Source organism: Mastigoproctus giganteus, chromosome 9 (assembly GCF_048544385.1).
Source record: "Mastigoproctus giganteus isolate SK-2022 chromosome 9, ASM4854438v1, whole genome shotgun sequence".
Lineage (NCBI taxonomy): Eukaryota > Metazoa > Arthropoda > Arachnida > Uropygi > Thelyphonidae > Mastigoproctus > Mastigoproctus giganteus.
The window spans coordinates 92499209-92515798 of record NC_143583.1 but is presented as its reverse complement, the minus strand read 5'-3'; the positions used below and the strand labels follow the sequence as shown (position 1 = coordinate 92515798).

Below are 16590 nucleotides of genomic sequence, written 5' to 3'. Positions count from 1 at the left end.
GCATTTTTTGTGACCGGAATGATATCTCGAGTCAGGAGTGGATTTCGGGGGGGGGGTGGACAATGTGGCTTATTATCCCCATAACCATGCGTATAAGTGAATATATAAAACATTCCTAGGTCTGTCTAAAAAAAAAAAAAAAAAAACCCTTAAAAACCTGGTTGTCATGCCTCGCCTTATGATGATAACTGGATATGACAGTGTCTGGAGTTCTAACTTTTTAGAATTTTTGTATAGTATGACATCACAATCATGCTTCCCGAAGTTACTACTGCAGTAAGTATGATTGCAACAATACAAATATTTGTCAACAGTTTCTTGTTTTGTCTTGTATTTTCATCACATTCCATTGTTAGGTTCCCCTAACAGCTGTGTATATCTCTTCAGCTTTATCAATCAGTGCTGTTTTACAGAGATATTTAGATACGTTGCATTCGCAAGTATACATCTCTTATTTTAGTTATCATAAATCTATTGTAGCTTGTCTTTCAGAAATTATGAAAATCTGTGAATGATCAATAAAATATTTACAATAAAAAAGCTCTTTTATTTCGTAATCGATATATACAAATCAAAATACCTAAAAGAAACGCGAAGGATGTTTCATATAAACCATCTACCGCACGTGCTTGGCACACGCGCAACTTTTTTATTTGTCTTTTTTTTTTTTTTTAAACTTGGGAAATATAATGGATACATTTTTTTTTTCATGATAAAGTTTTAATATTGTAAATAAAAAATAACATGAAATATTTCCCATGTCACAAATAACATAAAAACTATCACAAAACATTCCACAATATAAAAACAAATATTACATTAAAAAAAAAATTTCTAAAAAAAGTAAACAAAAAATCACAGATTACATGAAAAAAAAATTATTTCACAAATATTCAAGAAAAATTTATTCTAAAAATTGCTGTATAGAATTTACTTCTTTATTAATATTTGTTGTCAATCTTCTGCTTTGCTCAATAGCTGAGCGATGATTTGACGTAACGATCCAAATCAAATTGAAGCAATGGTTTTCCATTTAGATGTATGGCCTTCATAATCTGCAACGTGTTTAATTGTCACAATATTATTCATTATGTTGAAAGCTGAACTCAGCTTCAGCATTGATAATCGCAGTGGTTTCAAAGATGTTTTCTGGCTTTCTTAATTGAAAAGGTAATTTCACTAGATTTAAAGATAAACTGTCTTTGACAAAATCTCTAAAATCATTAATTTTTATTTCATATTTTATCAGAAAACTTAATTTCTTATTCAGTTTTCACCGCCTTGCCATCGAGATGAAAGTTCTTTCACATTCCAGGATTTCGGGTAACATATGTTTAAAATTTCTTTCAATGGTATTGTTATTTTCTTTATTTAATTTAAAATTGCCCTGTTGCATTAATAACTTATCCTTTAAGGATAAAGCAATGCATTTAATAATTTGTCACGAGGTAATTTTTTTACTTTTGATTTTGATTCCTTCAAATTCAAATTCCATTTCAACATGCTCTCAATTTTAGCTTCATAATTTCCTTCAGGAATTTTCAAATTAGCAATAGCATTGATAGTTTGAATAATTAATTTATATGGTTTTACCATTGTGATTCTGTAAAGCTTCTGAAAGATAAGAGAGCTCCTGCAGGATGTCAATCATTAGTGCTAAATGGTTAAGAAATTCCAAATTTAAAAGTTGATTTAATAATCCGGAATATTTTACTTCTGATTCAAAATGTTTGCACAAAGCGGGATAATTCTTCCAACCCACAATTGCCGTCCACAAGCTACAAGCTGCTCATTGTGGCCCAAATACATGGCTGATCTTTATAGTTTCCACATAAAGTTCTTTAGCACTCATCCTTAATTCATGCTAGTTTTTTGGAGATTGGTAATACAGTTTTTTTTTTTTTTTTTAATTATTGCCTGTATGCCATTATATTTTAGAACATTTTCTACACAGTGAAAGGCTTGGCAAAGTTTCAAAATCTGCCAACATTTCTTCTTCATAAAGTTTATATATCTTAGTTGCCTCAATCCCCCTCCCCTCTACATTGCTACTCTCACTAGTTCTTTGAATACAGTGCAAAATGTCAGAATCACACGGATATTCAGCTACTGACCATGTAAACGTAGATAGGAAAAATTTACTGGGAGGCACGGATCACTCACTTCTCCAAAAAACATATGCCCATTTGTCGGAGTAAAGGGGAACCACAACACAGGTTGACCAGAGGCTATAATCTGTGTTGAATCTTCTTAATCCTCTGACTGGCTATGGAAAGCATACTGACTACCATGACTTCTTGGTATGTGACTGCATAGGTTTTGCTGACACCACTAACATTGTGAAACGGTAATCCCTCTCACCCTTAATTCACACTTTCTAATTACCTAAATTGCCTAAAGGCCAGAGGTGAGAACAATGCATACAAAGTTGTCTCTCCTAATCCGTTCGTTATATGGAAATTTTCTTCATTCATTGGAAAGTATTTTAAATGTAATTACCAAGGGGAATCCAAAAAATTCGCTATAAAGAAGTTTGTTAAACAGAGGTCCGACTGTAATTATATCAAAGATGAAGCAATTTTAAAATACATAACCGATCAATTGCACCATGAAAATGCTTGGAACGGGCCCCCACTCGCCTCACTGTAGTTTCGGCTCTGGATACTCAATAATTGCATTCAGGATTTAATTCGTAAAATAAATGATTGTCTCAACAATGGGCTTGCAAATTTTCAAAAAAAAAATAACAGTGGGGTCTCGCGAGCCCACTATAGCTCACCACTGAGTAAATCCCACATCAGTACACTGTGATCATTATCACCTACTGGTTCCTTTATCTACAAATTCTTAATGCATGAATAATCACTGCTGATAATCAGATCAAGAGTATTACTCCCTCTGATTGTACCTTGAACATATTGCTGTAGAAAACAATCCTCCAATAAATCCACAAAAAGTCTTGCTAGCATGCAAGTGATCAATCCGCAAGTTCCAGTTAATATCTGGAAAGTTAAAATCCTCCATTACAAGACGTTCTGATTTACTGGGCCACTGTTTTGCCGCTCAACTGTTCATTGTACTCATCACAGTCGTTAGGCCTATAACACACTCCTCATTTTCCTTTTTCCCAGTGTTTATGTCACACCAAACATACTCAACATTGCACTGCCCACCCTTGTCAACTGGATGCACTTCCTTAGATTTTGTTTCTTAACTAACAGCATAAACCCTCCTCCCTTCCTATCCTGTCTATCCTTTCTGCACACATTGTATTCCCCCAAATTCCAATTCTGCAATGCTTATGTGTGACAGTGTCTCTGATATCCCAATGATATCTACCTTTGATGTCTTGAGCAGCACTTCAAATGCATCAAATTTATTTACTATACTTCTAGCATTGGTGTACATGCAAGTATACATGCACCTGTTCTTACTCTTAGTTACCGTAACACAGCCCATGTATTTACTTGTTCAATGCTGACTCCCAACAGCTCTTGAAATCCCCAGCAACTTGCTCTCTAGGCTGCTGCTCATTACAGTAGAAGCAGTGCAAGAATCACTTTCGCCTCTGCCTGTGGCAACTGTTAATATTTTAGTCTGTGAATCCCCCCCCAAGCTAGCAGTTTTCCGACCCACCTAACACTGCCTTGATAGCATCAGCAAATATTCTTGCACCCTTTCTATTCAAATGCATCCCAGCCCTGTAGAAGCAGTCTCTCCTGTTAGTAAGCAGAGACAACACTGAAAAAAATTCTACCCCATAAGCCCTGCACAATCTCTCCAGGGCTGAATTGATTGAAAAGTCTCTCATATGCTACCTCCTATAGCATCTGGGCAGAATTGCAGACACTTTCAAATTCTTTTTGATGCTCTGATATCACTGCCTTTACATGAATATAGTTTGAAAATACTTCTATAATGTGGTAAATATTTGCATAATCAATGGCTCATCAGGTTTTGGGCACAAGAAAGTGTAAATTGCTTGTTGTTTTTTGATTTTCTTGCTCATTTTGTGTATAAGGAATAAATAATGAATCTCTACAATTTTTCTTTGATCTTTTTTGGTGTATTAGCATATATAGATAAAGTACCTTTTCTCTTTACCATCTATTCACCATGTAATAACTCTGTTCCCACTGGATGGATTTTCATGAAATTTTTTATTTAGTTCTTTTCGAAAAAGTTTTTTGAGCCATCCCAAATGTCATTAAAATTTGGCTAACAGAAATTCATCAGTTTCTTTTTTTTCCCCCTCATACATTTCACATAAGCTATATTATATATTGTACCTGAAGCACTGGATATCATCTGTGGTTATGTGCTTAATGGGATTAGTGAATGATGTGGCAGATGCATAGAAAAGAAATTTTCTTGGTTTGTGTATGTGAAACTTTGAGCAGTACTTTTTTTTTTTTTTTTTTTTATTATTATTATTGGTTTGCTAAACATATAAATTATGAGTTACTATCATTTTCTTATTATATTTATCACAGCAGAAATGTGAAATAAATGTTATTTCAATTGTTACTAAATTCGAGGAAGAAATAAGTATTATTATGAGAGAGAGAGAGAGAGAGAGAGAGAGAGAGAGAGAGAGATAAAAGGGAATCACCAAGGAAGAGAAGAATGATGATATCCAGCTCAGGACCCTGGGTTTGCCAAGCCTATACCCACCAGATGTGAGTCCCTAGTGTTAATTTTACAAAATGTTCAGTGAATATTACATTGTTAGGTATGTACAGTGAAGTGAAAACAAATATTTTATATATTATTAGTTAATTGGTAATAAGATAATTAGTTATTCAATTTTCATTTTGATTAATCAGAAAATTAATATAAGAAATAAAAATCTAATGTGCTTAAAGTGTAATGCACTGCTTACATTACGTAACTTTTTTTTTACTTTGACTTCAGCCCTGATTTCTTTTTTTTAATTCTAATATTATTAATATTATAACCATAGATTCAACAAATGGGAAAACTTGGTCTGATGGCTATTGCACTACCTGAAGAAGAAGGTGGAACTGGACTTGATAATTTTGCATATTCTATAGCAATGGAAGAGATTTCTAGAGGCTGTGCATCTACTGGTGTTGTCATGAGTGTTAATAATGTAAGTGGTCAAGTGAATATTTTAGTCAGGAATTTTATGTATATTCCCAGTAAAACCTCAAATCCAGAATTCTCATATCTGGCTTTTTTTTTTTTTTTTTTTTTTTTTGAAAATTTTACATACAAAAGAAATTACTTAGTCCTGTGCATCAAGTGTTATTGCCTCAACTACTGTAGGCTACATATGATCATGGGAAACTTTGTTGTAGTTCCCTGAAGTAACTTGTTTTCTGATGCAACTCGAATACTGGTACATCTTGGCAGTTACTTCTAATCAAATTACATGTGGTCTTGGAAACTGAGCAGTTTTATTTGTGATGCCAGAAGTTGCTTTGTGTATTTTTTTTTTTTTTTTTTTTTTATTGCAGCCCCCCACCAGACTTTAATACATCTTATCCTGGGGTTCTTTACTCTGAGGCAGGTACACTGGCTGGTGTCTTATGCAATTGCAATCTGCTTCTCCCACATGAACCATATAGGTCATTTTGTTGTTATTTAAATCATTTAACTTTATTTTACCTTGTATAACACTACACAATATGTAGTATTATGCAATTAGCTCCTGCACAATTTGCATTCCACTCATTTTAATGCTTACACTGAAAAGGTTATAGTGAAGCTAATAAGCAATGAGTCTTTACTACAAAGATGATGATAAACTGAATGAGTCTGTTTACTGTAAAGCTGATAGTTAATTTTTATATATAGAAATGAAATGCATCAGTTAACTCTTGTAAAATAGGCAGATCCAATTTACTTTTTGATATAGTAAAAGGAACTTGATTAATAAATATAACAATTAAAAAGGATGAAAAATTATGCATTCACCTTAATCAGATTCATTGCATTTTATTTATAATATTTTATAATTGTTCTGCCATTCTCATATTATGCCAGACTCATGCTTACCCAGGCACATCAGAGGTGACTGGTTGCCAAACTCTGTAGCCCACATAATCGGAGTCTTTCCTTGTATGGTGACCCTTTGCCGATCTCACTATGCGAGTTGTCAGGCTTTGGACTCTTTCAAGAGCCTCAATGTCTTTTTTTTTAGATACAGTCTCCATTGCAGCCTGTTTACACTGCTCAGAAAACTTCATATCTGCCCGTGTCATAACTCCCAAATCCCCTTTCTTTTTCTACTGTTTTTAATTCAACCCCAACAAGTGTATAATTTATTTTGGGGTTGCTATTTCCTCAAGTCTAAAATTCTGTATTGTGCTACATTAAAAAACACAGCTGCCACTAAGTCTGTTCAAGTCATCCTGAAGGCATGCTGCTTGGCACTGATCATTAACGACTCTACCAATCTTTACGCTCTGTGCAAATTTTGATATCATGCTCTTGATCACTTTATTGATTTCGTTTATGAAAATCAGAAGCAACAGTGATCCAAGAATCAGTCCTTGTGGTGCCCCACTACTCATGTTACACCAATTTGAAGAATATCTATTAATCACACCCTTCTGCCTTCAGCCACCCAGAAATCCATCTTAGAATCTTTCCAGTAATTCCAACATGATCCAGCTTATACAGTAACCTCTCATGAGGGACAGAGTCAAATGCTTTACTAAAATCCAAATAAACTATGTTAGAATTGTTCCCTATGTCCAGCTCATGAGCAACTGTGTCAAAATAACCTATGTTATTTAAACATGATTTTCTTTTAACAAAACTGTGTTGTGTCTCCTTCAGAATGCTATATCTTTTTGTCTCTGGATTGCACTTTTAATCATTGCCTCTAAGATTTTCCCCTACCACTGAAGTCAGACTAGTTTGTAGTTACTGACTTCACTCTTAGAACTGCCGTCATGTATTGGCCATGTTGGCACTTCTCCAATCCAAAGAAATCTTTCCTGAGTCCAACGATGCCCTCATAATTAATCTCAATGGTTCAGTATACTCCCTAGTGACCTCCCTCAAAATTACTGGGTATACATCGATGTGCCAAAACATTATGAGCAGAGAGTCGTTATGCAAATCGACGCAACTGCAGGTAAACTACGCCACGTGTTGGGACACTGTATAAAAAACACCTTATACTGAGCTCCATTAATCAGTGTTACTCTTGTTCTTTGGATGGCAAAGACAGCGGACTTAAGCTAGTTTGACAAAGGCCAGACAACTGGGTCAGAGCATATCCAAAATGGCACGGCTGATGGGATGCTCATGGTCAGCTGTGGTTAGTACCTATTGAAAGTGGTCCAAGGAGGGGGAACCCACGGACCACCTGCGAGGTGTTGGATGACCATGGCTCATCGATGCTCAAGGTGAGCAAAGGCTCTCCTGGATGGTACGTGGCAACAGAAGGGCGACTGACTGTGGTGCAACTTGCTAGTAATTGGAATGCTGGTGATGGGAGTAATGTGTCACAGTATATTGAACCGTGCTGAAAACGGGTCTGTGTAGCTGCAGGCCACTCAGAGTGCCCATGCTAATCACGGTTCACCAGCGACAGCACCTAAAATGGGCACACGAGTATCGAAACTGGACCTTGAGTGATTGAAATAAGGTTGTCTGGTCTGATAAATCACGTTTCCTGTTGCACCATGTGGACAGCCAGGTATGCGTGCATCATTAACTGGGGGAAGTGCTGGTTCCTGGATGCACTGTGGGACAAAAACAAGCCGGTGGTGGCGCGGTGTCATGCTTTGGGCGATGTTCTGCTGGAATACTCTGTGTCCAGTCATCCATGTGCTGGGCACTCTGACGTCTACCTAAATATCATGGTAATACTAAGACCTAAAAATTCTGAGGAAATAAGCACAAGAGAAGAAATTAGGGCGAAACTAATAAGCACCACGAAAGAAGACCTCAAACAAACCCAAATCAGAGGAATACGCAAGATGAGGAGTGTAGGACTAGTAATAGAAACTGAGACAAAGCAAGAGATGCAAGAGATAATATAAAACCCCAAAATAACCACTTTGGGACTAACAGCTGAACCACCCAAAAGGAGGCGCCTCCGCAGCCAGGTGGGAAGGAGCAGCAGTGCGTAACACACGCTTCTTGATTAGACCGGGGTTCGAGCCCGTCACCACCAAATACGGAGGATGCGGAAAGGTCAGGGAATGACCACCGCATATTCCCGGAGCAATATGGCCTTAGTTGCTAATGCTCCTAAAAACCAAATAACAAACAAACAAACAACCCAAAAGGAAAGGGCCAGCCATAATAATATATGACATAGATAAAGACATCACACCGAACCAGTTAGCATACAAACTCTACCATAGGAACCTACAGGGTAAAATCCCTGACAAAAATCCACAAGGGATAGCAATGCCCAAATACTCCATTAAAGCGAGAGATGGAATAAACAAAATCTGGGTAGTAGAACTCACCTTGGAAGCCTGGCAAGCCCTGAAGAACCAGACAAGGGTATTTATAGAATGGGGATGCTTCCGATGTCGCAAACATGTGGCTGTTCCAAAGTGCTACTGCTGCTGCAAGTTCGGCCACACCACGCATATGTGTGCACAAACCACCCCAACATGCGGCCACTGCTCATAAAAGGGCCATAAATATAATGCCTGCCCCCACAAAGGTATGGAACCTACCTGCATAAACTGTAAAAACTTAAAGCTAGAGCACAAGCATTCACTGAGAGATCCCATGAGTCTCACCTACCAACGAGTCAAGAATTTGTACCAAAGTAAGATCAACTATGGGGACGAAAATTAAAGCTTACAACACAAATATACTAAAAATAATTCAAATAAATGCGCAGAGGGCTAGACCAGATTCGGGTTAAAGCTGAAGAGGAAAACGCAGATGTCGTCATATTACAGGAGCCATACTCGCATGGGAAACTGGTTGTAAGGAATAGCAATATCACAGTGACTAAAATCATGCAGTTCTGCACGGAGTGGGCCACCTGTGCCCAGCTAAATACAGCCTTGGGAAACCTCTACATTGTAGACCAGGACAACAGATAGATTTTGCAGTCTGCTACCTTCGATGCCTGCAGGACACCCTACCAAACCAAAAAATCATCATAGGTGCTGACGTGAACTGTCGCTCCCTGACACGACAGTACTACCCCTCACAGGCAAGGAACCCAGAATAGTCAACTCGAGGATTACTTAGCAGGATCACAGCTGACAGTACTAAATCAATCTCCTCACTTGCCAACCTTTTGCAACATTCTCTGAGAGACCATGATTGATGTATCCCTAGCCACTAGGAACTTGGTGGGATTTGTAACAACTGGAGGGTGGAGGAGGCATGGACTACCTCAGACCACCGTGCAATCATCTTTAAAATAATCAGACAACTGACAACAGTAACACTAACAAACCAACAGAAAAACAGATATGCAGTTGCCAAAGCAGACTGGATGTCATTCAAAAACGTGCTCATCACGGCCATAGAAAGAAACCCAGCCAGTTTAAACTTGCAGAAAGACCCAGATGACCTGCTGAGGGGAACCACAGACCTAATACAAACCATTAGCGATCAAACAATCAAAAGAAAAAACCCAAAACTTGGTGCTGTTCCCTGGTGGACCCCCAGTAATAGCTGTGCTGCGATGCCAGATGCAAAAAGCTCGGAAAGATTTCCAGAGAGCCCTAGGACATGGCCCGTACATGAAGTGGCGGCTTTAAGACAGTGTTACTGAGAAGCTAGAAATCGCTGTACGGACACGATACAGAAAATCAAGAAGTGTTCCTGGGAGCGTCTGGTATCCACGACAGGAAGCACCGATTCCTAGGGTGTAGTTTATAAGGTGACTACAAACAAACTGCCCAAGGGGGAGGTGATCATTACCACCAGGACCCTGCAAGGACTCCATACAACCACTTGGGAGCAATCGATGGGTAATATACTGGACACAATTTTCAAGGAACCCATGACCCTAACTATGCAAGAACAACATAAAATCTGCGAAGAAAATGAAAAATTTATCACCCCTGTGCTTAAACCCCCCTTCACCCATGAGGAACTTGGCACGGCCGCTACCGGGATCAGAAACCACAAATGCCCGGGACTTGATGTGATCGAACCGGAGATACTGAAAAAAACAGTAGAAATTGCCCCGCAAATCCTGCTCACCATCTACAACAGATGTTTGGAAACAGGGAAATTTTCCTGCGGTGTGGAAAACTGCAAACACCAAGCTAATTCTCAAAAACCCTACTAAGAACCCAGAATGTTCAGCATCGTACAGACCCATCACACTGCTCTCAGTGGTCAGTAAATTATATGAGAGGCTGCTCCACGTGTGGATACAGAACCACTACGAAAGGGCAGACCTGGCAGCTAAAAATCAGTTTGGCTCTAAGCCAGGATCCTCTATGGTGGATGCTCTTGGAGATCTGCTTAGGAAAGCACAAGAGTGCAGGAAAAAATATCTATTAGTCATTTCAGTCGATTTCGCCTGGGAGTTCGACTCACTTTGGTGGCCGAGTGTCCTGGGCAGACTGAGAGAAGCTGCAGTACCCATCAGCTTATACAAAGCAATGGAAGACTACCTTTCAGGCAGAACAGTGGAAATAGATACAAATTATCAAGAAATGTACATAGGGGCTGTCTGCAGGGGGTCTGTCTTGGGCCTCTCCTTTGGAACATCGTCTTGGACGAATTCCTGTGCCAGGACCTGGGGCTGGTCCATGGCTTTGCGGATGATCTCATTGTTACTATTGAGGCAGATTCCAGAGTCCAACTGGAAAACATCAGTAATCAAGCAATGCAGAAATTACAATACTGGGCCACAAAAAATCAATTAAAAATTGCACTGACAAAAACCATGTCCATCCTGCTAAAAGGAACTCTTTAGGTATGGCATCCACTCCAAATAAAAATAAATAGCCTGACCATCAAACTTGCCAACCAAATGAAGTACTTAGGAATTATCTTAGATAATAACCTATCCTTCATACTCCACCTAAAATACATAAGAATGAAAATAAGATCAGCCCTAGTGGCTAGGATTATGAGGAAGGACTGGGGATTGAAAAAACAAACTTTAATGCTATATTATAAGTCAACCTTCATCCCAGCAATAACTTGCGCAGCTGCAGTATGGTACACCAAAACATCACTAGTAACCAACAAGAAAATCCTGGACATGACACATAGGACCATCCTATTGACAACCACATGAGCTTGCTACACACTTGCTGACACTGCAGTGCTTGCAGTGTCAGCAAGCACTGCAGGTGCTTGCTGACATCCTCACCCTGGATTTAGAAGCTGTGAAAGCAGGACTGTTCTACCCCTGCACTCAAAGCAAGTGGTTGCAAATCATCAGGACTTCATAATCAACCCAGCAAGCAGTCAAAAAATGGAAAGAGCATGACTACAGGGTGACCGCCTTCAGGAGTGGCAGCGAAGATGGACAGAGATGACAAAAAGCGAGATCACTCGTAAATTCTTTCCAGAACTGAACAAAATATACTCAAAGCAACCGAGCTGGTTCTTCCCGGGTTTGCACCATGACCTTGTTACTCAAAGGACATGGACCCTTCAACCAGAAACCGTTCAGCTTTGGCCTCACCGATGACCCAAATTGCACATGCGGGGAGGTTGAAAACTGGAACCACCTGCTTTACGACTGCCCACAATACAAAGATCTCAGATGCACCCTCAGGTAAAATCCATTACCTCCCCAAAGGACTTGAATATCACTTCACTAACATGGAAGAGGTACTGAGTGCTTTCCCAGTATGCTTTTCACAAGAAAAAAGGTGTTAATTGCCATACATCGAGACTGATAGTACAGTATTATAAACAAATCGCATGACAGAGACAACTCCTGTAAAAGAAAACTGTGGAAAAAAAGAGAATAAATGGAAAAGAAGAAAAAAAGGATAAAGAAAAGAAAATAAGAAAAAAAAAAAAGGATGGGGCTTGCTCTATGAGTGTCCCAACCTGAATTAAATGGACAGGAATAGAGAGAACAAACCACAGCCTAGCTGCCAAAGCCTTATGGCAGCCTGAAGAGGGCACCCTAGCCCCCATCACTTTTAAACCCTACTTCCCCGGGGGGATGATTCTCTTGTCCCCCACCCTCATTTCTACTTTGGTGGGCATGCCCCACTGAAACTTGGGGCTGTCTTCCCTATTGGCCCCATACTTCTGTATTTCTCCCCCCCACCCTTCAGCTCCCCTCTATCTTCATGCTAGCAAAGCCCCCACACACACCTAAATTTAAACAGTATTATAATACTGTTTAAATTTAGGCCTGACCTATCAACTCAAGCGACATCAACCCCCACGATTGACACTGGTATGTGTATTCACGTTGTGTGTATGTGTATATTTGTGTATATATATACAAAGGGTACTAGGAAAGTTTTGCAATATGACGCAACAATGAATCACAGGAAGCTGCTTGTTGCTGCATGTTGAGACATGTTCATACGTGCATAGTAGCCGCCGTGCCAAGTCGATGGGCTCAGTTATTCATTAGTAGTGAGAGTGTAAAGTGCTTGCGATGGCATCGTGGTCACGAAATGAGATAAGGACAGTTTTGCGGTATAATTTCGTGCGTGGTTTAACCATAGACCAGTGCTTAGAAGAAATGACTCTTGCACTAGATGATGATTGTCCACATCGTACAACGATATTCAGGTGGTATAGAGAATTCCAAAGGGGAAATTTCACTCTGGAGGATTCTGAGAGGCCGGGAAGGCCACGAATGTCAGTTACGGAGGAAAACGTTACTGCTGTGAGGAAAATGCTTGACGAAAACAGGCGAGTGACCTACCAACGGATAGAGGATACTTTGGGCTTAAATGCACCAGCAATTCGTTCGATTCTGCAAGATCATTTGCACGTGAAGAAACTTTGTTCTCTCTGGGTGCCGCATCAACTGACTGAAGAGCAGATGACACGACGTGTGACTTGGTGCCGGGAGATGTTAAAAAAGTTTGATAAGGGACAATCTCGGTATGTGAACAACATCGTGACAGGTGACGAGACTTGGCTTATACTATTACGATCTGCCGACCAAGGCTCAAAACAAAGTTTGGGTCTTTGATGATGACGACACACCCGTAATTGTCAGAAAATCCCGATCTGTAAAGAAGAAAATGATAGCTGTATTTTTCAAATCGAGTGGAATTGTGGAACGTGTCATTTTGGACACGCAGAAGACAGTCACAGCTAAGTGGTATACTGAACAATGCCTGCCTAAAGTCATTGGATCTATGAAGAACCTGCGGCCAAAGTCAAGAATGGACACCTGGTACCTCCATCACGAAAATGCTCCAGCTCACCACGCCAAAGCCTGCACTGAATATTTGACCACGACAGGACTGAAACTTCTCGAGCACCCTCCCTACAGTTCAGACCTTGCTCCCTGCGACTTTGCACTGTTCCCGCATGTGAAAATGAAGCTAAAAGGGAGGCGGTTTTCCAGTGATGAGGACCTTCTACGGGCTTGGGACAACGAGTGTTGATTTACTCCCTAGTGAAACTTAGCAGAACTGGTTTAAAGATTGGTTTTGGAGGATGGAGAGGTGTATTGAATGTAGAGGAAATTACTTTGAAAAAATTAAATAAACAAAGCTGTATTGCAAAACTTTCCTAGTACCCTTTGTATAATGTGTGGTTTGTAAAATAGATAGTGTCTGTGAAAATGGAAATGAAAAGTACAAAGGTGCCTGAACTAAGAGAAGTTTAAGGGATAGTTGGAAGGGGAAGTGAAGTAGTGGTTAAACAGGTGAAAGAAATTTGAAAAAAGATATACCCTAGTTCTTTCTCTCTCTCTCTCTTTCTCTCTCTCTCTCTCTCTCTCTCTCTCTCTCTCTCTCTCTCTCTCTCTCTCTCTCTCTCTCTCTCATATCACTTATGGTGCTATTGTGTTCTTCTAGAAATAGCTTTGAGTATATATTACACTTCTATAATAAACAAGATTGACAGTTCAGAAGAACTGCCTTTTAGCAATTCCCAGTTTAGTCGGTGTTTTCACCATAATATGGTTAAATTTATAATTAAATATTATACTCAATGAAATACTTTATAATATGAAGTACTTCTGAAAATTCCTATTTTACAATTTTGTTTAGAATGGTGATACTGAGTAGAAATGTCTGCTACTGCTTATTATAACTTACTACTCTAGTTTAAAGTACAGGCATACCTCGATTAACGAATAGGATGCGTTCCACGAAATTACTTCGTTAAGCGAAACTTCGTTTTCAGAGGTAAAAATACTATGGCCAGAATAGGGATACGTTCCTACGTAAAGAAAATGAAAAGCTTTTTTTCGAACAAAGAAAAGTTTTATTAAATAAACAGTCAACTTACATACAAAGTGAAATCACATTTTAAAATATGAGGTTAAAGTTGATTGCTTATGCTTTTTTTCTCTTTCATTTAACAATTGCCTATACGGAGTTATTGCATTTAACACTGATCGCTTAACTATAACACTTCTTCCTAAATCGGGATCATTTTCACTAAAAAAATTTAAAACGTTTTCAATGTCATTTAAGCACCTTTTTAAATCTTTGGTTGTTAACACTTTTTCGGCAGGAACTTCTTTAACTTCGCCTTCATTATCTTTGTCTTCGTTGCTAACAAGGTTTTCTAAATCTTCCACTGAAAAACCATCATCTTCTGCATTCAATAAATTTCTAACATCCTCTTCATCGACATTTTCGAAACCTATTGATTGAGCCATCTGGATAACTTCATTTCTAATTTCTTGGATGTTATTTTCTTCTTCTAGTACAACTTCTGGCCATATTTTGCGCCAAACTCCATTTAAGCATTTCTTAGTGACTTCTTTCCAAGAACTATCAATATTTTCAATTGCGTTTTTAATGGTGTAGTTTTTCCAAAAAGTTTTAACTGTCATTTCCACTTTATCCTCTAGTTCAGTTAAATTGCTTAAAGTTCGACGCAGATAATAAGCTTTAAATGATGCTATTACTCCCTGATCCAATGGTTGAATCAGGGAAGTTGTGTTTGCTGGAAGAAACACAACTTTGACAGGAATGCATGTGTCCAACGTGTTAAGATCAGTAGGATGTCCCGGAGCAACAACAAAAGAGCTTTTTCTTCAAAGTTGTTTTTTTGACAATACCGTTTTACTCCAGGACAAAAGTGGTTAACAAACCAATCAGTAAATAACTCCTTGGTAACCCACGCTTTTCTATTTGCTTTCCATATTACAGGTAAATACATTTTTATGTTACCTTTTAACGCCATCGGATTTTCTGAATGGTAAACTAATAGCAATTTTAATTTATAATCACCAGAGGCATTTGATCCAAAGAGTAACGTTAAACGGTCTTTGGCTTCTTTAAATCCAGCAGCTGATTTTTCTTCAATAGAAATGAAGCTTTTTGTTGGTAGCCGTTTCCAGAACAAACCGCTTTCGTCAACATTGAACACCAAATTTGGTGGAAAATTTTCACGTTCAATTATTTCCTTTAGTTTTTCTGGAAACTTATTTGCAGCTTCAACATCTGCACTTGCAGCTTCTCCTGTTAATTTTACACTATGAATCCTGGCCCGTTTTTTAAATTTCTCGAACCAACCACGAGAAGCCCCAAAGGTTTCCGTAATTTCTTCAGTTTGTTTAGATTTCAGGTGATTAAACAAAAATAATGCTTTTCTTGAATCACCATTTGACTTAAAGGCATATGACGTTGTGACATATCATCTATACACAAACTTAACATTGTCTCCATTTTTTCTAAAATTGGATTCCTTAAGCGAGTTAATTTTGCCGCTGTAACATCTGTACAATTCTGAGCAGACTGTTTTATTTTTTCTGATTGACTTAGTATGGTTGTTAAAGTTGATTGCGCTAATCCTAAAGAATGTGCCACATCGGATTTTCTTTCGCCGCTTTTAACACGTCGTACGATATTTAGTTTAGTTTCCAAAGAAATTGCTTTTCTTTTCTTTGATTCTGACATTTTAATTAACTAAAACAAAAATATTTCTATTAAAATTTACAAAATCTACGTTATGTAATGCTATAAAGAACCTATGTCGATTATTGCAATGCACCACACTGAAACAACGTCAATCATGTAAACAACAACTAAATTACGCGATTGACACGCAAAACTGTTATAACAGACATGCCCGCAGCTCGGGAGCACTCGGGAATACGTAACGAGTCGCCGTCAGTCACCAATCGGATGATTGTCGGGCGTTGGCCTTAAATTGGAATATTTTTTTATGTTAAATGGGGCTTGAAATTGCGGACTTCGTTATATCGAGGCTTCGTTATCAGAGGTAACGTTAACCGAGGTATGCCTGTATTATTAAATTACAGTTTGTACCATTAAATCCAACTATGTGTGATGGTTGGATTTGGAAATAAAAACAAACAAAGAAAAACTAAAATTTATCAGCTCACTAGCTTATTCAGAGCTGAAAATAAGTATACTTGACTCCATTCTCATTCAGTCTCTTTTATTTATAATAGAGCTTGGACATGACATTTCACAAGTCCTGTATTTGCAGATAATGAATTCTATGCATTTAGTAACACAAGAAAAAACTTAACTT

At 38.5% G+C, this 16590-nt stretch overlaps 1 protein-coding gene across 1 annotated transcript in view; it reads left to right on the top strand.

Moving 5' to 3' along the window:
- Window positions 1–16590, top strand: part of Arc42 (Activator-recruited cofactor subunit 42) — a 100065-nt gene that overhangs the window by 25130 nt on the left and 58345 nt on the right. Inside the window, exon 3 of the mRNA XM_090381873.1 lies at window positions 4964–5113. Coding sequence (XP_090237999.1) covers window positions 4964–5113 — 150 coding nt within the window. The remainder of the gene's footprint in view (window positions 1–4963; window positions 5114–16590) is intronic.